Source organism: Pyrgilauda ruficollis, unplaced genomic scaffold (assembly GCF_017590135.1).
Source record: "Pyrgilauda ruficollis isolate IOZ18807 unplaced genomic scaffold, ASM1759013v1 scaffold40, whole genome shotgun sequence".
NCBI classification, from domain to species: Eukaryota; Metazoa; Chordata; class Aves; order Passeriformes; family Passeridae; genus Pyrgilauda; species Pyrgilauda ruficollis.
The window spans coordinates 1,416,931-1,439,573 of record NW_024525490.1 but is presented as its reverse complement, the minus strand read 5'-3'; the positions used below and the strand labels follow the sequence as shown (position 1 = coordinate 1,439,573).

Sequence of the window (22,643 nt, the reverse complement as noted above, 5' to 3'; positions counted from 1 at the left end):
GTTTCCAGTAGCAAGGCTTGTGATCACTAGGAAAATTCAGGAAAGTCTCTAAAATTTAGCATCTTGGTCTTTTTTAAATCATTTACAGAATTGAACACAACCACTATTATTATAGTTATACTCTAATGAGAGTTGTCTATTTCCAGTTTGCAAAATATCTATTGTTTTTTATATAAATGTCTTGCAATTAATACCTTACCAATAGTATCTTGTGGTTGAATAGGTTCTGTGATTTCAGATGGATCACTGATGCCATTTTTGTTTGCTGACAACACTCGGAAAACATACGGTTTTCCTTCTGCAAGGTCAAACACTGCATAGCGAGGAGATTTTACTGCAACCTGTGCATTGACTCTTTGCCAACTTCCACTGCCAACCATGGACTACAAAAAACAACAAAAAAGCCATGAATCATTTCTGTGAACTGTCAAAAATTGAATATATTGCTGTATTGCATCCTGTCATGAATTTATTTAAGAGCTATGAGAGAAGGAGCACTCTCAAATGCCTGACTTAAACATATGCAAATTCTCATTGCTGGTGCTTTCCATTACTCTACAAAAAACGTCTGAATAGCTCACTGTCTCCTTGCCTGTCTCAACTTCAATACATGCACACTTGTACATACAGCCAGCCTTCTTTGAGGGCTGTGACTGTCAACTGTGATTGGCCCCAAAGAATTACTTTCATGTCCTGCAAAACTCACATGAACACCTAAACGTTTGGAGTCAAGCAAACAAGCCCTAATCCAAATTCTGCAGAAAGGTAGGGAGGGAAATGTTACTTTACTCCCAGCTTTATTTATTCTGTTGAGTAAGGTCATGTCCCCTAAAAGCATTCATCAAATGAAGTAATTACTTTTGTGTATTCTCAATACAGCAGCTGAGCTTATCATCACCACAACTGCACATGGAGGAGAGCCAGAAAATCAGTACCCTGAGAGAAGTCTGCTGTCCATTCGATTTCCCACATTAACTATTTAACCAAAAATTAGTCATGGAATCTTTCAGAAATTTCAGTAAAGCCCAAGTGCCTAATAAACAGATTAAAAATTTCCTTGGCACAGGTGCATGCAAATATATGTTTATAAAATTTTGGAACAGAAAGTCTGGGAGAAAAATCTGATAGACTGTGAATTTCTTAGAGAAGGAGCAGTGTTTCATGGGCGCTTGGAAACTACCCTGTATATAATGACACTGACAACAGACAAATAATAATAATGTAAACAGCTGGATTCCATACATCAAAATCTTTCTCATAGGTACTGAACCTAGCGTTCTCAACAGAAAAAATAAATATACCATCAATTTTCTTTGTAGTAAAAGCTGTAAAATCTGAAATAAATATTATTTTGCCATATATTTTACTTCTTGCCATAAAAAACATTAATTTCTTCTTAAAGAATCAGCATGACATTTTGTTCTGCAGTTTGATTTGATTTATCTGTTAAAAAAGTATTTTAAGAGAACATAGAAAACCCATTTCCATTTTGTATCTCTTGAAGGTTTTACAAATACATTTTTATTCTTCGGGACTGAATCTTCTTTATTTGAAATAAAATAATTAGAAGCTGTTGTAAATTAACAGATGACAGTGGAAAGCGAAAAACAAACATTCACCTATGAACTGACTAAGCTGTTCATATATATCAGTTATTTATGCAAAAATATTTTAGATTCAGGTATTAATTAGTACAATGAACCTCTTTTTTCTAATAATAGCCTTTTAGTTCTCATTCTCACTTTCCTTCAGTAAGTCTGGTCTTTAATTGAGACTACTTTTTTCTATCATTGTCACTGCTGTGTACCGTTTCTGGAGCTATATATATATTTTGTACAAGACAAGAAGATTATGCATCTTTTCCAATTCATTCTTAGAATGAAATTCAGCTAACCAAGTGTAAGTGTCCACTCAATGGAAATCTACCTCTAAGCTTTTTATCTGGACTATTTCTGCATATTCTGGAACTAATAAGGTGTTTCCATGACAAGAGCTGGTACAAAATCCTTACATTGGTATTCTTAAAATTTATAGATAAGCAAAGACACATGTAAGTGGGAATAAATGCAAGAAAGGCATTATATCTTATTGCATATAAAGAAAAACTAGATACTTTTTTCTATGAAAATTTTCATTACTTTTTTTGAATCCATAAGGCAGAGTGGGAGAAATGGTCGTGCTTGCTGGAAAAATTAACCAGTGAGTGGTGTTCACTTTGCATCAATTTGTTCAACATCCAGCAGATTATTAAGAGTGTAGAAATGGCCTATGGAGTTCTTTTGAAGTGGAGGGGTTTTTTGTGTGTCTGAGAGGGAAAAGACAAGCCAGGGGGCTGCAAAATAGAGTGACAGGAACAGGACAGCTGGGGAATAAACTGTGGAGGAATGTGCAGAATTTTAGATGTGCAAAGAAAAAGACTTGCATAGTAAGGGCCTGAGAAAAGGCCGTTACAATATTCATGGTGCAAATTGAACGTGTGGCAGTTTTAAGAAGAGGTTTAGTGTTTGTGGATTGGTAAGAGGGTGCATGTGCTAGAGGCATAATTTATAAAAACTAAGTATAGCTCGACCTATGTTTTAGAGGTCAGGTATGAGGCCCATTTTACCTACTAGGAAAACTTTGTAACAAGTTGCTCAAATCTAATATAATTTAGAAACATGGTTCAGGGATAGATTTATCTAAATTTTATTCACTTATGTGGATGAAGAACTAACTTCTCCTACTGTGAACACTGAAGGCCCCTTTCAATTCAAAGAGAGGAGGAAGGCAGCCATGAAGAATACCAGGGACCAGTGAACCTGAGACAGGCATCTGCCTCTTTGATGACCTTAGAGGGGATAAATTGGAAATGTCAGTGTATAGTAGATGCTGCCATTAGCCTGCATAAAGTGAGGATCAAATTATGAGTTACAGTTTATTCCTGGTTCTACCACAGAACTAACAGAAAGTTCCCTTTTTTACAGGGAGACTGAAAACTTAGAATCGTGCCTGTAGGATTGTGAAAACTATAGATGTTCCTTTTCACTTTTTTTTTTTTTTTAACTGCTACTTTACATATTTCTCATTTAGACAGCAGTAAGCAAATAGCATAGGGGAATCCTTTTCTCTGGGTCTTGAATTTCAATGCTCATTAAAACTTGCAGTAAGACATTTGATTATCCATGCTTCTCTAATATCCCACTTCCAAATCCTGGAAGACCACAGTTTTATTGCTCATTCTGCAGTTCTGAAAATGGTTTGAGTGTAACTGCACACAGCAATGAAGCACCTTTCAACAGAACACCACTATACAGCGCAGTACCTTCTCAATGAAATACGTCAGTGGCTCCCTGCCACGGGGAACAGGTGGATCCCAGCTGAGTACAACATATGTTTTGCTGATTTCTGAAGCATGTACATTGGTGGGAGGGCCTGGAATCTGAACATCCCCTGTAAGATTAATAAATGTAGCAAGTGTTAAACAGCAGATTAACTCCTGGGTCAGCATTCAGGGTACAGCTCATCTTTCTGATTCAACTTTCCCACCCTGCACTGCAATGCTCAGCTATTAGGGGCTGTGATATCGTCTGTGCAGTTCACCTGATCACTTCAATTAAATGTTCATAAATAAAACTTCAATATTAATAGCTACTTACTTACTCTTTCAGTAAAGGTCAAATGTGCTCCCTGAAACTCTGTGCATTTATCACACTGTTTTCTTTGATCACATTTGGATTACTTCAATCTCCTAGTAAAAAGCCTACTCACTATATGCAAACATTTCTTTGATCAAAGATGGAGGTCTAAAGAGTTATTATGAGAAATTAGAATTTTAAAAAATAGCTGGAATGGAAGTATAATCAGAAAAGAAGCTTTAAAACAGAGGAAAGCAGGAAAAGGAGCAGAACCTATTAGCAATATAGCCTATAAAATAATGGTATTATCAGCTGTATAGTCTAAAGCACTTCTAAAATCTATCAATCAGAGACAGAAAAATATGTCACCAGCCCTCTGATGGCTCCACCACATAGTGTGGCCTGATCAAATCCCTCTCCCCACTCACTCTGCAGAGTTACCAGCAGTGTTAGAGCCAACCTGCCTACCCTGGGCCAGGTGGGAATAATTCAGCTCAGCCTTTCAAGGTCCTGCTCACTGACTGCAACATGAGAAAAAGCTGGTTCTGCTATCCAAGGAATTACAATAGGGTAAAACAGCACCAGATGGGAGAGTGACCTGTGATGGACCTGTGATGGATCTCTACACAGGAACAGCTACACAGCCCTGAAGAGGCTTCAGCTTGGTAGTAGGTCAGAAATTGTGACTCAGCAGACACCTAAAAAATTTATCTTTATGGCTTGTGATATAAAAAGAAAAAATCTTTGTTCTTTGAAAGTAAATTTTTTTCACTGCTCAGGCTAAGAAAAGAGCATATACCCCCTAAATGTATGCCTTTAGGAAAGAGAAAAATATTTCAGTAATAATCTCTAAATCATGGCAGTGATATTTTAAATGATTATACATATCTGCAGAATGAACCAGACTCAAAATTTACACATATTATAATCATATATATTTACCAAATCAAAACCAAACCTTTTTTAAAGCAAACTGACATATCCAATGAAAATTTATTTTTCATAGTACTTTATATATTTGATTTCCTACAAACATATTTTTTCTTTCAGAAAGGCACATGAATCAGCTGAGTTTAATACGAAACTGGTGACATATAGTTAAGAAAATTACAATAATCCTTCACAGCATTAAGATAAAAGGCTTCCAAGTGATTTCAGCTAACAAAATCTCAACATATTTTCTTTCATTCTTGAAAAAACAAAAGCTCCCATACTTTGGAATGATATAACATAGTGGTACAGAATGGTTGCCAGAATGGGACATCAGCCTGCACTAAAAAGGAAAACAATTTGTGATCTGTGAGATTTTTCTTTCAGAAATAGTCTTCAATCTTGGAGATTAAAGTAGTGATCTACATAAAGAGTGATATTTGAATATTCATACTCTATTAAATATGCACATTCATGTGACAGAAATCCAAATATCATTATTTATGACTATTCCAAAGTGGCCATTTACTGGACCTGATCATTCTAAGGCAATCCTGAGAGCAGAAAAATGATCTATGAAGCCAAACAAGACAATTACAATCGGATATTGTGATGTGCCTCTGATCCTGAAATATTCATATCAATTTATTTAGGCTACTATTATAAAAATAGAGAAACTTCATCTGTCCTGTCCATGCACTGGAAAAGCCATTTAATGCCTGATTCTCCTTCAAACCACATTTTTTTCTGAGGTGATATCTCTTTTACTAGTTATTTTTGGAGTTACAACCTAATAAGCTTCATGGAAAAGAGCAGACAGACTTTTTTTTTTTCATTTTGACCCATTACAGTTAATAATTTTAACAGTTTAAGTGTAAAGAAGGTCATTATTCAAGTATAAAACCCAAATCATTCCACAGAGAAACAATCAAAACCAGAAAAAATTCAAACTTTATTCCAAAAGTCACCAGGGATCTCTCCAATTCTCTTGAGGGAAAACATTACTTAGTCTAAAATCTTAAACATAATAACCTCAGTATTCAGGTAGATGTATTAATTAAAGAATTGAGATGGATTGTGTAAGTTTTTATTAGAATTGAAATAACTTGCTCAGATAGTCAAAATCAGTCAAAAAAAACTATACTTAGCTCCCAGAAAACTAGAAATAGAGGAAATATAGGCAATCAAATGCCCAGTCAAATAGGCAATAAAATGTTCAGCCATTTAACTCAGCTTAGCACTAGTAAAAGCAAAAAGGTGAGAAAATGCTTTCGACATATAAAAGTTTTGATGTTGAGAGTGTGTTCTCCATCATTTTAGACCTCACTATTCACTTGTGTTCTTTCAACCTTGCAAGTCATAATGTGGCTTTATTTCTTAATATAGATATTTTATCACTAGATGGATTTCTTTTCAAATTATGTTTCTAATTATGATGCAAAATTCCTGGAGTATAAGCAGATGGACTGAAATTGCAGAAATGCTACATACCTTCAAGGTCGTCCTTACTGATCACAATCTTTCGCCCTTCATCCACATGAACAACTGTTAATCAAAATATTCAATTAGTTTCTCAATTAGTTTAGAGAGAGATTTGTATATTTATGAAAGATTTGTATATTTACAAATCTTGCAAATTGTCACGTGTTCAAAAGCCTGTATACCTCTGTTTCTGTAATGTTGTTATTAAATCTTTCCCCATATAGAGTCAACTTGAATTCATACACTGGTTTATTCACTTTCATGAGAAAACAGGGCATGATAAGACAGTACTATTCAAAGATGTGCTAAAAAGCAAGAGTCATTTTTACAGTAGATGGATTTGCTTTTGAGGCAGATTAGTAATCAATTGTATCATGAACTGTATTTTTTTAATAGGAATTAATCATAAAGCATACACACATACATAAAACACATGTAAAGGAAACTGCATATTTCAGCTGCATAGGAAACTGCATATCCAGCTCAGATTTCACAGGCAACACTGGGGCAGTGCTTTAAGGTATTCATAATTACTTTAATTCCCCTCTGACCAAAAGGAAGACATGAAACAGAAGGTGTGCAAGTACATGATATACAGAATCTGCACAGGGGTTTAGGACAAGGCTAAATCAATAAAACTACTCCCCAGGGCAAGCCAGCATACTCTATTCATGGAGAAGCTCTCATAACGCTACTTTGCAGTCTGTAGTGAGATATTCAATCAAAGGAAGAAATAAACTCTTCTCCTTAGGTTAACTGGGTAAACAGATCTTATTTTTTTTTTTTATTTTTTTAAAGAAGCCTTGAATAACCTACTTTGTGTTCTCTCCAGGTCAAGGGGGTCAAGCGCTGCAACTGGTTCCGAGGCTCGAGAGGGCCGGCTAATGCCAGCGCTGTTCACTGCTCTCACACGGAATACGTAAGACCGTCCCTCTTGAAGACCAGTCACGGGGTACTTGCAGACTTTTACAGGAGCATCATTGCACTGGATCCAGTTTTCCAGACCTACTTCACATCTTGGAATAGCAGAAGACAGCATTTGTCAGTATCATTACGCAATAAATATGCCCCACGCTACCCACACCAGGTCAGAACCACAGAAGTCACCTTCACTAGGCTGAGGAGCTAAACCATACATCTCATTAATGAAAGTCACACACTTTATACACTCTTCTCTGGTCAGAGATCCAATTGCTACTCTGTTCATATTTTTTTCATAATGCAAAGATCATTTTTCTTCCCTGGTTTTCGGCCTTTTCAAATCTATCTGCTTCCCTTCTGTTTGGTTCTCTTCCTTGCCATGTAAAGAATAAATTATTCAGTTTCATTTTAATATTCATCTCCACAGAACATGATGCAGTTGCAAGATTCACCTAATCATTTTCATTTCTTCTTTGTCATATTTTCAAGTAAACTCCTTTGTGCCCTTCCCTCCCAAAATGACTGGGCCACAGACTATAAGAGTCATCAAAAAGAAGAGTGAGGTTCTCATACTGACTGCTTTGTGTGTACATATATAGTTTGTGTCCTACTAATATAAACTTTTGTGTAGAAGATTATCTTTTGCTCTGACCGCACCAAGAAAAAGTCATGTCATGACCAAGGGCTCCTTGGCCCTGCAGTGATGCAAGCAACATGTCAAATGGCACATCTGACTAGATTATACACAATATAGGTGAAATACTCCTATGATCTATGTACTGCATAAATTGGATATAGATGGTAGAGTCCCCAGGTCTCAAGTTAATTTCCTCATACTGACTACCATTCATAAACCTCCATTTTTCCAGCTATTCCCAGACAGTTATCTTTGAATTACACCAAATGACACGGTAGCAAATAGCAATGAGCTGCAAACATTGCTTTTAAGTGCAGAGCAGTACACATTATGAAATCATTTCAGTAAGGCTTTGCTGACTGACAGTTTCAGACATTAAGGATCAGATTATCTGCTCTGGCTACAAGGAGCAAGTATTCACTTCAGTGGAAGAGCAAAACATAAAAAACAGTGATCCCCTGCTCACCAGCTGCCTGCACTGAGCTGAAACCCCAGCAAAGTGCAAAGCTCACAAAAGGACAGAGGCCTGCCAGTCTGATTTAAATTGCCAGCTCCCAGGAGTCCAGGCCTTGAGCTCCTGATGTACTACATTTAAGAAATAAATAAAAAGATAATGTAATAACTCCCAGCTTTCAGCTTTTGCAGTATAGAGATTAAAGAGACTAAATCTAATTCAAGATGCCTGTGGATTCTAGCTTTTATAAATTAAATACTGTCAGGGCTCATTCTCTGATGTGCCCACATCCATACTATTGAACATTTTAAGTGTATGATAAAATGTGTCTGCCTGCAAATATTACTTGGAATGGCCTCCAGCCCCTGCTAATTCCCAGACTGTGCCTAGAATTGCCTGTGAAAGTACTAAATCATCTGGGCCAAAAGTTTGCCAGGGAAAAATCTTGTGATTTAACACAGTGTGTAACTGAGTTCCAGTGCCAAGTATCTGAAAAAATACCTCCAAAGAACACACACATTGAAAGGATATAATGGTATTTTTTTCTCTTCAGTATATACATATTTCTGGCAATTAACAAAATTAAATAAATGCTAATGGTTACATACTTGTCAACAAAATATCCAATAACAGGGCTCTCACTGGTTGTATTCGGTGGTTTCCAGGTAACAATAACATAGTCTCTGTTAGCATCATGGCATTTAACATCCATTGGTGCCCCTGGTGCTCCTGCGATCAATGCATCAGCATCTGGACCACAAATTAAAATAAATTGGTTTTGACCCCAACTCCTCTGACATACATCAAAAAGTCAAAGGGAAGACTTTCAGTTCATTGTGCTACTTGTTTATATGAATGGAAGCCCAAACATTTCATGATGTACTAATTCACTGCAATAATGATTCAGGACCATAATGTCTGTATTTTTATAAAGATAAAATGTTCAAGGATATTTTTGAGAACAGAAAAGCTTTTTAAGAACAAAACACATCTTATTTTTCATGAGAATTAAAAGCTTAACCTACCCATGTGTTTTTGATGCTCTGTCACACTGAAAGCTGCGACTCAATGTGTTACCAATCAGACCAAGGTACTCAGTAAAAAACATGTAGATCAGGAAAAAAATATCCTAAAGAATGAAAAATTTGCAAACTCCTGGAACATTTATAATGCTATGTTTTATTTATAGTCTTAAATATCACCTTTAAGATACCCTTTTGTGGCTTTATTTTGAGAGATATTGACTAACCTGGACCCACAACTCCTAATAGAATATCTTAACAGGTAAAGTTCTCTCCTCCAAAAGAAGATTTCTATAACAAAAAAAAAAAAAAAAAAAAAACACCCTGTAGAGAATCTAAATTTAAAGAGTCTAATCCCAATCAGTTGTAAAGTAGTTTGGGCTCAGTATCAGATCACAGCCTACATGAACAAAGGCAAGAGAATGGCCAGCAGAAAACACTAGAGACTCCAGAGGACATAGCACAAGGCCAGGGTCCTGGACATGCACAGGGATTAAAGAGAGTACAAAATGGACAAGAGAGATACCTAAAATTTACCCATCACTGCAACAAAAACTTCTAAGAAAGTTTTTGTATATTGGTGAGTGTTTTTCACCTGAATAATGTCTTTCTTGGAATGTAACCTGGACAGAAATAGCTTTAGTAAATTGTTTCTAATGAGATTAGGATGCCAGAGTGGCTTGTTCAAGACATACTGCAAAGCTGATGAAGCCCTTGCACTAGTCCTGTGAGGAAGTTGGATTTCGAACCTCTGAAAAAGACATTCACTCCCTCTACCCCACACAAACTCTCTGGATGACACTCCCACAAGGCACATATGTTCCAATATGCTTCCAAGAAGAACAAGGTTTAAAATTAATACAGCTACAGTGGCCTCAGTGGGGCTGTTCCAGTTTCCCCACATCAAGAATGTTGTCCAATGTATTTAAGAGAGTGAAAGAACTGCTCAACCAGAAATATTTTTATCTTTCAATGAAAAAAAACATAAAACTAAGTACTAAGTTCTGCTCACAGGTACATATAGAAGTTCATTTTTACTTCACTGATAGCTGTGCATGGAAATGTGATGAAAAGTTCTGACCTTTATTCTATTTTAATAAATTTACCTTCTTTTATCTATGTCTCTTGTGAAAACTGTATTTCTTCAGTCAGCTAGTTTCTTACTTTGTTTCTTTTCTCTGGTTAATGACATGACTATGACTGGTATAGTGGTGGGAATATTTCTTTTGCTTTCTCCTGCACGTATCCCTGAGACAGGTACAAGATACAAGAAAGCCCAACAAGGCTCAGTCCCAGTGTCCAATCTCTAAAGCCAAAACCATTGCAGTGAGAACTGATTGTATGCAAAGATGTTTATCTCCTATCAGGAAAGGAGATGAAAAAGAAAGAAACAAGTTGTTTCTTCACAAGCATGGTTTCTCTGGTTCTCCAGGAAACAAAATGTCCTCAGGAGTATGGTCCTCTTGAAGCTCCCCATTCATGTAAGGTGACTGGTTTTTAGTACAGGCCACTATATACAAATAAATTGCCATGAAATTCCACAGGGATAAATTTCTTTCATACTTCAGTTATTACATGGGATTTTTTTCATAAAACTAAACTGTATAATGTTTTTTAATTTCTCCTCAAGAACTAGATTAAAAGTTTACCTCTTACAAACAGGTATGCACTGCATTCACTGATTCCACCTCTTGAAACCATGCGCAGGGTGTATAAACCTTCGTCATCTTTGTTCAGATGAGTAAAGGAAAGAGCTGCCTGGCCTTCTCCAAAATACAGCTTTGTCCACTTGGAGTCCTTTAGCAGCACATCTGGAAAAGAAGACCCATCAGACATGTTACTGTGCTACCAGAACAACCTGCATCCTAGTGCAGTTCCCTGCCAAACCAGGGACACAGACTAATATTATGCCAGTTTTATTCAGAATGATATGGCTTTGGATGCCATGAAAACTCTACAGAGAGTAAGTTGCATCTCTCTAAAATTATTCGAGCACTGACATTTAGAGAACATGAGGTCTAGTAATACACTATGCAGTGCCAACAAAATTCCTATCACTATTCTTTTTAATACAAAACTGTTACTCACATTTAGAAATATTGACAAGAAAACCTACCATACCCTGTAATGAATGCAGGGTGGGACCTCTTTTCATTTTTAATAAGTTTTGCTTCCTGTTCAGGTCAAATGTCAGTTTACTCAAGTTTTTCTTCCAAATTTAAAAAAATAAATTTCAGTTTAATCTGAAAACTGCTATAAATATACACCAAACTTAAATTTTCAAGGCATGCCTGTTGAGCATTGAATTAAATTAAATTTAAACCTCTCAAAGGTGAGAGGTGGTGACCCATGATTAATGCACATTATTCTGATTGCCTAGTGAAACCAGAGCAAAAGAGTGAACAAGATGTTTTATGCAAGGGGCTTTCTCATATCATCCTTTTAAATAACTGATTGGATTATTTTTGATTTTTAACTCCCTAAGGCCAATCACATACAAATTTATTGTAATCAATGCAGCAGAACTGTATTTAAAAGATCTGAATATCTATGAATGTTCATTATTCTACAGCTTAATAGATTTTGGAGCCAACACTCAAGCATTTGCAAAGGAATCAGTGTTCTCACCTACCAGCTGAGTTTCATAAGTAGGTATAAAACATGACACACTTTCCGATAATAAAGCATGTGGAAGACACACACTACTAAATCTTACAGCAGTAAATTGCATAATCAGCTAAGCATGTAGTAGTTTTATGAGAAGCACACAAATTAAATTCAATCTCATTCCTTCCCATGAGATCCTTAGTCATGAGATCCTTACCTAGAAAACCTGAGTGTCCCCTTTCTGTCATGCCTGCCACAATGGTACTCAGACTTTGTGTAGAGACATGATGTACTTTAAATTAAATCAGAAAATATCTTCACCTAGAAACTTCAACCAATGCATGAGCCCTGTGGAAAATCCTAAGCATAAAAATATTGATTAACTGGCATCTCTGAAAAGCTGGTCACTTACTTAGACTCAAAATTTCAGTGGATTGGTAGCCACCACAGTTTGAATACACAGAAATTGTAGGCAAGTCTGTAATGCTCCTAAGGCCAGAATCCCCTATTTTCATTCTTTATGTGTACCTGATAGCAGAAATTGAGGAGGCAGTTGTGTTTGCAAGAGCAGAAAAACTTCTCTTCCCCACACAAGGACAAAGATCCACCAGAAATTAACAGAAGCCTGCTCTTTTTTAATGCAGTCCGGATGAATTACTTTGTAGGCAAGACAATTAAAAAAGTTTGGACTTTAAATATTTAAAACATATTTAAAAGTTCTAATAGAAAAAGTATTCATAAACCTGCCACCACAATAATATCACAAGTTCTCACCCTTCACAGCCTATTCACCTGTTGTGCTATGTTATTTTTCCCAGAAATTACTTGCAGAAGACTAATCCTCACAAGCAGTGTGTCTCAAACCTCACATGCTGTTTATAATATGTTAGATAATTTTCTTAATACATAGCTCTGATTAAAAATCATACTGAGTGGGGAACTACTATATACTGAAATTTATTTTCATAATGTATTTTTTGTTCTGCTGAAATTTTAGCTGGATTCTTCACTCCATGATTTTTCCTTCTGAAGTCAATTTAGGTTACAGTGTAAATGGCTGCAGAATGCTGATCCATAAAGCTTTATAGTGTTTCTATTACTTTAGAGATCAATAACGGAAAATTCCTATTATCAGCTGAAGTAATGTCCAGATTAGATATACACTCCTGAAGCATTATTTTGATTTTGTTCTTTCAGCATCTTGAGTGGTTCTTTCGCTATACTAAGTTGTTCTAAGTGGGCCATGAATAAGAGACATCATATTCATGTTTGTGAAATCCTAAATCAATTCAGAGGATTTCATTCAGCTGACTTATACGCCCCTAGGAGTCTACTAGATACCCTCAGTAAGGCTCACTAGTGTGAAGCTTATTTATGCTAGATAAACACATACTTCTCCTGTGTATAATTATAAGTAAATCATATATACCCATCTCAGGGCTTTAGTTGCTATTATTTGATTAACACAAACTGAAAGATTTTACAAAGAGTACTGTTGGAATTAAGGAAATAGAAGCCACTCATAGAGAGAAAGGAATGCAGTGATTGAATTGGAACCTTTAGAGAAACTAGAATATATTAAGCCACACAAACATGAAGTAGGAGTGTAAGTTTCAGTTTTAAGTAAGTAGAAATAGATCTTAAGTTCCTTAAGAGATTGTTAGCTAGTAAAAAGCCCTAAAGCCTAGTTTAAAGTTCAGTAGTGTTACCTTTCACAAAAGTAACTAAGCTCCAGACATAATGAAAACACAGCAGAATATTTCTTGCATTTCTAGATAGGACAGATTTGCATGAACAGACAGAACTATATGAGTAGATTTTGTGTAAGAACTAACACCACCTTTGCACATTAGAATTAAGCTCAGATAGGTGTAGGAAGAATGCTTTAAAATTGTGTTTTTAGCTGATTGGATGATTTATGAATAAAATCCCCCTGTACTGGGATGCAGAAGAGGTGGTAGTAACTTCTGCTAGCTGCTGCTGCTTCTGCTGCTTCTGCTGGGAACATCGGGACTCTATGCCAGAAAGTTTTTAGCATGGACTTTAATACTCTCAACTCATCACCTTTGAGGCTGATGTATTCATGTAATAAACAACTTCACAACAACCAACAACTGCCCCTGTCTCCTCAAAGACCCAAGACCCACTCATAATTCCACAGAGTACAGTCTTAATGCAAGAGTAGAATTAAATATTACCTCTCTAAAGAACCAGAATGTCTAAAGCACATGATGTTGGACAAGTTATTAATTTCTCATTGCTTATATTTATGCATTGCCTCCAGCTCTCAAGGGACTCAACACAGGGAACTGTAGCACATAATGAAGGTTTGCAGTGCATGAATTCCTGCTGTGTCTGGGAAAAAGTTCTGCACCTGTACACCTCTTGGAAATATTGTGATTCACGCACTTGTAATGAAGGAAAAATCTAAGCTTGTTTGTAACATCCTATTTCACGTAACAGAAGTAGAATGATGCGATGAACACCTAGCTGACTCCCTAGAAAAAGTCTATTGGCTTAAAACAAACCAAGTTTTCATCTCAGGTTTTCACAAGTTAAATAAGGGGAGAAACAAAGAGCATAGTATTGTTATGTATCAAGAAGGAATTATCTCATCATTATGAAAGAACAAAGAGAAAGGGTCATGAGCTTTGGTTCATAGTGCAAGAAAATTTGATGTCCAATGAAAAGTGGAACAATACTCTGCATTCCTTGAAAATTAGAAGTTCTTAGCTGCAGTTTCGAATTTAGAATTTGAGAGATTTGGCACCTTGAGAAACTGCGCCCAGTAAGAGACAAAGTAAAGGGTACCCTTGAAAATGATGGTTCATCTGAGAATGAAGTGAGAGTTTATTTACAGTTATTAAAAATCCACTGAAGCATATAGCAAAAATCCTGTATGCTTCAGTGGGAACAGAATCTGAATTAAAGGATCAGCCTTAGATTTTAGGTTATTCACCAAACAGAAAAAGCCATTTTTATTATCTCATATTTTTTACTTTAGTGACATCTAATAGTTCATCACAAGGAAATATCCAAAATGATAGAAAAATAGGAATGAAAAATTAAGTAGTAGTTTGTTCCCTGAAGAATCAGATGTGAATCTATGTAAAACTATGATGCACATGAAACAAAAGGCATAAAAAGCAGTAACAAAACAATTGTTTTTCTGATTTTTGTAATCTCGAATTTTCTTGACTGCCTTATTAATCTTACTGTCATTTCTTAGTTTATTCATCACATTTTGTCCACCATGGAAATTTTTGCCAGTTTTTTTGGGACCAGTCCAAACACCAGTCGTGGAAGTCCACCATTCTCAAATGTGATCCCTTTGGGGAAAGGTCTAACCATTCAAAAATAACCTAGGCTTTCCTTAAATCCTCAGGTAGAATAATTACGTTTAGAGTCCTACACAGATCGTGGTTGGTGAAAAGTGGTGGAATAAATATCTACAACAGACTGCTATCCTAAGCTCTAACCAGATAGTTTTATGTTTCAAACCCTTCTCTGCTGCAGTGAACAAACAGCACTCATTCAGGGTTTATGTACCACCAGTCACCCCAGTATATGATAAGTTTAGTGATGTTATTTTGAGTGCTTCATGGTAAGACTGCTTCACCTGGCATAACATACGTTTTCACAGACAAAAGAGGCAAGATAAGAAACCTACTAATATGGCTCATAAACAGCAGAGCAAACATATGTGTATCAGGCCTGGCTTCTATAAGTATTGCCTAACTATACATTGATGTGATTTTAATATAAAATTCACAATAAATGCTGGAGCAAGACTAAAGTGGAGAGCCATACCTCAGTACTTCAAACTTTAATTTACTGCCCTGTGAGTACCCTTCAGCTGAGTGATCACAGTATTCAAATACGAGTCGTGAAATCTAAGAACTGACTTTGGATCTCTTCCAAGTAAATGTTCTAACTATTGTACTATCACAATAGGAGGTTACCTTCTGCTGCTATTAATGTGTGCTCAAGAAAATGTTGACCAAGTCACTTAATTGAGAGTGCAGGACTATAAATTCTAGAGATATTTCTTTTTCTCTATTCCAAATTCAATTCTGAGAATATGATGCTCTAATCCTGACCTGTATCCTCAATGTCTCACCAGCATTTTCCAGGTAGATTCTATTCAATGTAATAACTTACCATCTCTATACCACTCAGCACGAGGTCGTAGTCTTTTCAACTCTGGGGTGATCAACATAGAACACTTCAAGGTCAGTGTTTCACCTTCAGTTGCAAAAGTGACTCCAAACTTCTCCAGAAACTGGACATCAATGTGGGTGAAGCAAACGTCATATGACAGGGGCACTATGTGTGAGAAAATGAAAGCATTCTTGAGTGCAAGTAAATTGTACTTGGCACAGATTAGTGTCTGATCTGAGCAGGAGATGGAGTTTTCTGTTATATTGTATGCTGATCTAGAAATTCAACTGGGAAAGCAAGAGCATCTGGACAGCTCCTACTGTAACTCAGTGCTTAGAAAGCAAAGTCAGAAGAATCAAGTTGTATCCAGTTTTGTCATCTGTAAAACATTGCCCTGACAAGAGGACATAAACTATCTAAGCAAATAGAAGAAAATGGCTTACAGTGGAAGGGCATTATCGCAGCTGGGTGAGGCTCTTCCTCCTCTCTGAACCCTATGAATAAACATACAAGAAACATTCAATTACATGAGAATTTTATTTATTTATTTATTCTTTTAAATATAAAGTAGGACTTACTTCGCACAATCACAGCACAATTAGTTGATGCCTGACCATGGACGTTTGTTGCAACTGCTGAATAGGTTGCAGAATCATCAAAGTCAGCTCTGGAAAGGGGAAGGAGAAAAACAGATGTCCCTTCATGCAAATAAAAATTCTCTTCATGATTGATATTGCAAGCCAAACTATGTCAACCATAAGGAAAGTATATAAAGCTCTGTACTGGTAGGGAAAGTGTAGAAAGCTCTTTGCTGTCTACACAGTGCAAGACATCCATGAAAGACAATCAGAAAGCTGCTACTGTTTTTAACTGCAGTTTTATCTCAGCTTAGTGTGCAGGCTGCATTAACTTTAGCAAACTGGAAATGACCTTTAGAGCATGATCAAAAGGAGATAGCTGGACAATGCCAGTCTGGTTATTCCCTTTCTGTATGTAACCTTCTTTAATCCATCTTGCCTCTCTGCCATGTTTTAGAAGAGAGACATAGAATAAAAGTACATGTCATGCTTGCTAAAATTGTGCCTTCTATGGCTATTCCCATCTGGCAGACACTGTTATATCTCAATCCAGGAAAATGATAAAAAATCAGGAACACTGCTCAAAATTGTTTATGTGCATACATGGCTTGGTTTGTTTTATTTTTCACTGAGAAAAAAAAAAATCATTATGCAAGGACAGCATAAACAAATCTAAAACAAAAAATAGTTACCTGGTGCAAAGCACTGATAGATTGTCTCACTTAATACATCCTTCCTTGAAGTTCCATACCACCAGTTGTTAAGGTATAGGTACAAATCTTGATTCCCCAGTTCTTTTCTTATTTAAAATGGAGTATATCAGGAATAGTTCATTTAATATTAAATTTAATGGAGGCTACCCAAAAGTTTTCAATTATGAGATACAATATTGTATCCATTTAGTTTCCTTTCAGAAGAGCAAATTTGTGCCTTCTTGGCAACTGAAAAGTGATGAAACTCTGATTGCACTTGTCCTCTAAGAGGTCATATATCCCAGATGTGGAAGAAGGAATATGTAATGGTGTTTTATGGAAATTGCAAAACAGTATGCCAATTTTGGAGTACGTAGCAGCTGTTACAGACTCATCAGACATCTATTTTTCACTTCTTGCATATGTTCTGGACAGTGTCATATCATAAAAGTGATACTATCAGTACTGTGATGGCTAAAGTACAACACAATGAAAGTCCCATTAAATTGCAATTTATCTGTCTAAATTTACAGGTCTAACAGCTCCTCCTGGAGGCAACCCTACAGCCACATATTTCAGAAAATCAAGAAATCAATTACAAAGTCTATCATACAATTAATTATCAAAGATGTAAGGGTGAGTCCTGAGACAAGACTACAGTCAACCAAAAAGCCTGCAGCTGGGTAGGAAACCCTAGTAGAGTCTGGACAGGCACAGTGAGACTGAAAAACAACTTAAAAGAATTGAAATCATAGAATTGCTAAGGTTAGAAAAGACCTCTAAAATCATCCAGTCCCACTGTCAACCCAGCACTACCACCACGTTAAACCATTAAACCATGACTTCATGGGCCAGAGCTACACGACTTTTGAAAACTTCCAGGAATGGTGAATCAACCACTTCTCTGGGCAGCCTGGTCCAATGCTTGACAACCCTTCCAGTGAAGAAATCTTTCCTAATATCTAAACTAAACTTCCCCTGGTGCAATTGAGGCTATTTTCTCTTGTCTTGTTACTTGGGAGAAGAGCCTGGCCCCCCTGGCTACAACCTCCTTTGAGGCAGTTGTAGGAGCAATAAGGTCCCTTCTGAGCCTCTTTTTCTGCAGGCTAAACACCTCCACTTCCCTCAGCTGCTCCTCACAGGACTTCTGCTCCAGACCCTTTACCAGCTCCATCACCCTTCTCTGGGCATTCTGCAGCCCCTCAGTGTCTTTCTTGCAGTGAGGGGCCCAGAACTGAACACAGGACTCCAGGTGTGGCCTCAGCAGTGTCGACTACACTGGGACAATCCCTGCCCTGCTCCTGCTGGCCACACTATTGCTGATACAGGCCAGGATGCCATTGGCCTTCTTGGCCACCTGGGCACACACTGGCTCACGTTCAGCTGCTGTCAAGCAGCACCTCCAGGTCCTTTTCCGGGCAGCTTTCCAGACAGTCTGTGCCCATCTTGTAGCCCTGCCTGAGGTTTACTTTGATCCAAGGGCAGGATTCTTCATTTTGCCCTGTTGAACCTCACACAGTTGGCCTCAGCCCATTGATCCAGCCTGTCCAGATCCCTCTGCAGACCCTTCCTACCCTCCAACAGATAAGCACTCCCACCCAATTTGGTGACATCTGCAGACCTACTGCGGCTGCACCTGTTCCCCTCATCCACATCACTGAAGACAGTATCAAACAGTTCTTGCTCCAGCACTGAGAACTGGGGATCACCAGTTCTGACTGGCCACTAGCTGGATGTAATCTCATTCATCATCATTCTCTGGGCTGGATGTTATTTAACAGTTTGTTTTCATGAAGGATTTTAAGGAAATTACAATACCTGTTCCCAGAGCTATATAAAGCTTAACTGATTCTGGACTTGTTTGAGAGATGTCAGACTTCACAGCACTTTGCAATGAATTTTTAAAAGCAGAACTTTTTTTTTCACTATCCCAGTTTCACACTATTTAACACACCTGTGTAATAAAATGCCAAAAAGCAATATAAAACTGCAGTTCAGGACAATTTCCTGAGGCATGTTATGCCTCTATACTGAAATGTGCATAGTTCATGCATTTATCACAGTCTAGTACAGTATCTTACTATAACAAGTTAACAACAAACGAAGAAGCTCAAAAATTTCTTACAAGGGGCATTGCAGATTTAACTGTTCTGAAGCTTCAAGGAATCTTTGTCACTCTGCTATATCCCTAATTTAAGAATCTATATATATATATAATATATACAGTAAATAGTGTAAATATAGTATGTAGTACATTTAATAACATATATTGCATATTATCAAATTAAACAGCATTCATCCCCAGAAACTGGGTCTCAATTGCCCTAATGTTGATGCTTTAGAACACCCCTTGCCAAGCCTTGGTGTGCTCCAGCTCACCAAAAGGATTCCCACACACAGCTCAGGAGACAGGGACCTTTTCCAGAAAGCAGTCTGGATGTCTGGCAGCCCTGTCCTGAAGGGTGGGAAAATTAGTCTGTCTCACACCAGGAGGTCACTGTGGTAAAGCATGTCTTTAATTTGCCGTGCCAGGCAGAGCCCAGGAGTGCATTTCCTAGGCACTGGTGTCAGTGTATGTCACAGCATGCCCTGCAGCCCTTGTCCCCAGATACCTGCCCTGTAAAGGCTTCCTGCCCTTCAAGCCATGACCCAACCCACATCCTCCCAAAGACCTACAGAGGTGCACAGTGTCTTCCTACCACCTGCAAGCCCAGGTTTCTCCTGGATGTGCTAGACCCTCCCAAAGGATGGTGCACACTTACCCCAGGCAGGGGTAGTGCTGGGAGCCACCCTGTGTGTGCTGATCAGGCCTGATCCCTCCCTGGCCTGGACATGATTTAGACAGCACACAGCACCCAGCTCATAAATGAGTGATGAACATTACACCAGCACTGCTGTACTAGGCCATTTCCTCACATAAACAAAGCATTACTTCAGGCTGCTTCACTTCTCTTAAATCCAACTTAACTGCTCTCTAACATTTTGTTGTTCCTATAAAGTGCTGACAACAAAGATAAAAAATCAGCATTGCTTGACTGAATTAACTCTGATTAAATCTCACTTTAAACCAGTCATCATCTGCTCTCAGTGTTGACTTCATTTTCCAGTAGAACACCAGATAAAATTGTTAAATAGGAACCAATAGCTGTAAGAATTATACAGGACTTAGGATCTAAAGAGAGATTTATGGTTAAAAAACAGGTGGCCTAAAAGTAATCCAGAAAATAAAGAAACATGTATTGTGGACTAACTTGGGGTCCCAAACTGTGCTAAACCACTCAAAGTGTCAGAAATTTAAAGGTGTAAGAACTGCAAAGTTGTCTCCCAAAAATGAAGTAGAATGGCAGATAACTGATTAACTTTTCAAATGGATATATATCTGTGCTCATCTCAATCCCCTCCCCATAGTTTTGCTCTCTTAAGGAACAGCAAAGTACATCTTTTGATGAGCTCTTTCTGTTTGTGATGGTGTCCAAAGTAGGGAAAACAGAATATTATCTTAAATTTCTCTAGAACAGACAGGAGATTCACAAAAGGGTCATATCTTTAGCCAAATGAAGCTCAGAATCTAAAAGCAAATATTTCACAAAAGTTAGTGAGAGAGTTATAATTAATTTTCTCAGGAGGAACATAAGAAATAACTGACCAAACAGCTGACCACATTCTTACAGCATCCTTTGTTTCTTACGAAGAGCAATGAGGTCTTACAGTTATTACAAACACACAATTCCACAGGCCAGGCACTTCTGCTATTTGAGGTCATAACAACTCTACACATTTTCTGTAGCTTACTGCTTTGAAAGCAATTTCTATGTCTTTGCTATGATCACTCCTCTGACTCTCCAGAAGAGAAATAAACCATCTTAGATAGCCTAGTACTCACTGAGACTCCTTTAAATCTTATACTGGAAATGTAGGGTTTTAGTGGCTAGGAGCTAGACAGCACTTTTGTTTCATCTTCACTATGAAGAAAGTTGGACAGGATGGCAAGTTACATAATGTTCTGACTTTTCTTTTGTGCCAGATAATGCTCAGATGGAGGATTATCCTGGAATTTATCTACTTCCTTGTATTTCCTTGCTAAAAAAATCTTAGATTTCCTAAATTGCACTGTACAGTGCACTGAGTCAAGACCAGTTAGAAACTACATTAGAAGTACCCGGGAGGCAAGGTGTGGTCTAACAGTTATTCTTGTTTTATGATGGAAAATGTGTTTTTCAGCCTTTACAAAGGTCAGATAAAATATGCATAGAGTACATTTAGATAGCATAAAATGTGACTGCAGAACTGTATCTGTCCCAAGGTACTAATACTTTTTTGCAAATATTAAATTGCTCTCAATCCACATGAGATTCTGAAGTGCTAATACTTGTGTGGGGAATATTCCCCAGGCTCATACATCTATTTAAAATGCATATGTTCATCCAACTGCCTAATGTACATTTAAACACAGGAGTTAAGAGTGAAATAGCATCTTTGCCTGAATTAGAACACAATTCAGTGCATGTAAAGAACACGAGGCAGTACATAGCAAATTAGAGAGTTAAAAATTACTCCTTTGAATTCAAATGACACAATTTTCAGTGTTATGTGACATCAAATCGTGGAAATACTCTGCAGAATTGCCATCTCCTGCCCTGATTCTCCAGTCAGAATGAGTCTGACTGATTCTTTTTGCTTGGTTGGATTTCACGTTTAGGGAAGAGGGACCTCTGTTATAAGGTGGCCATTTCCTCAAGCCCCCAGCTACAGCAGCTTACAGGGGACAGTGACTGACAAGTCAGAAGATCACGGATTTGGGGGCTGTCGTTTCCCTTTCAGCAAGGAAAGGAGAGCAGCACACCATTTTGCCGCCTGTACTGATACTGCATACCTGCAGAACGCGGGGAGCTGCCCTCCAGCACCCACCCACCCAGCCGGCGCAGCTCAAAGGCGCGGCGGGCTCCGCCGGAGGAGCATTGCCTTTGTGTCAGCACCTCTGCTCGGCTCTGCTCCCCCCTCCCCGGAGAAAGGGCACGCCTCGCTCTCTAGCTCTCCAGATTGAATCATCTCAAGCCTTTTGTGCCTAATCAAACTAAAACAGCACTCTACTGACCGCAGAGGGTCATTTGTTAAATGAGAGCTAGAAAAGAAGGTTCAAGCTTTCCCTTTTGAGGCGGCGCAGGCGGCGCTGCGGGCAGGCCCTGCCTCTGCCGCAGGAGTCACACTGCACTCTGCTGGCCCTGCCGCACGCCGCTGCCGGGGCAGCCGCCCAGCTGCTCCTCTGCCGCGGCTTAGCCTGCATTAAACAGGAAAGGGAGAAGGGCCTAAGAAAAGACAAAATGCTGTCAGAGCCTGTATATGTATGAATCTGTGTGGCCACACCACACTGACAGCGCCCTGGAATGGCGAACGTCCTTCCCTGCTCCTCCCGCCCTGCTCAGCTCGCCCTCCCGCTCTCTGAGGGGTGGGAGTCAGGAACGCCCCCGGGGAACAGCCTGCTGTCTCCTCTGCACGCCGGCCAGCGTAGCTGGGAGTACAACACAGTCAGCCACAGCGGGGTAAA

The 22,643-nt window shown here is 38.1% G+C and overlaps 1 protein-coding gene across 2 annotated transcripts in view; it reads right to left on the bottom strand.

Moving 5' to 3' along the window:
• Nucleotides 1-22,643, bottom strand: part of MYOM2 (myomesin 2) — a 75,482-nt gene that overhangs the window by 38,023 nt on the left and 14,816 nt on the right. For both annotated transcript variants that reach the window (XM_041477470.1, XM_041477471.1), the window contains 9 exons: nucleotides 16,407-16,495; nucleotides 16,272-16,322; nucleotides 15,829-15,993; nucleotides 10,710-10,871; nucleotides 8,647-8,788; nucleotides 6,843-7,042; nucleotides 6,036-6,089; nucleotides 3,302-3,429; nucleotides 200-383 (listed from right to left, as the gene is read on the bottom strand). In XM_041477470.1, coding sequence (XP_041333404.1) covers nucleotides 200-383; nucleotides 3,302-3,429; nucleotides 6,036-6,089; nucleotides 6,843-7,042; nucleotides 8,647-8,788; nucleotides 10,710-10,871; nucleotides 15,829-15,993; nucleotides 16,272-16,322; nucleotides 16,407-16,495 — 1,175 coding nt within the window. The remainder of the gene's footprint in view (nucleotides 1-199; nucleotides 384-3,301; nucleotides 3,430-6,035; nucleotides 6,090-6,842; nucleotides 7,043-8,646; nucleotides 8,789-10,709; nucleotides 10,872-15,828; nucleotides 15,994-16,271; nucleotides 16,323-16,406; nucleotides 16,496-22,643) is intronic.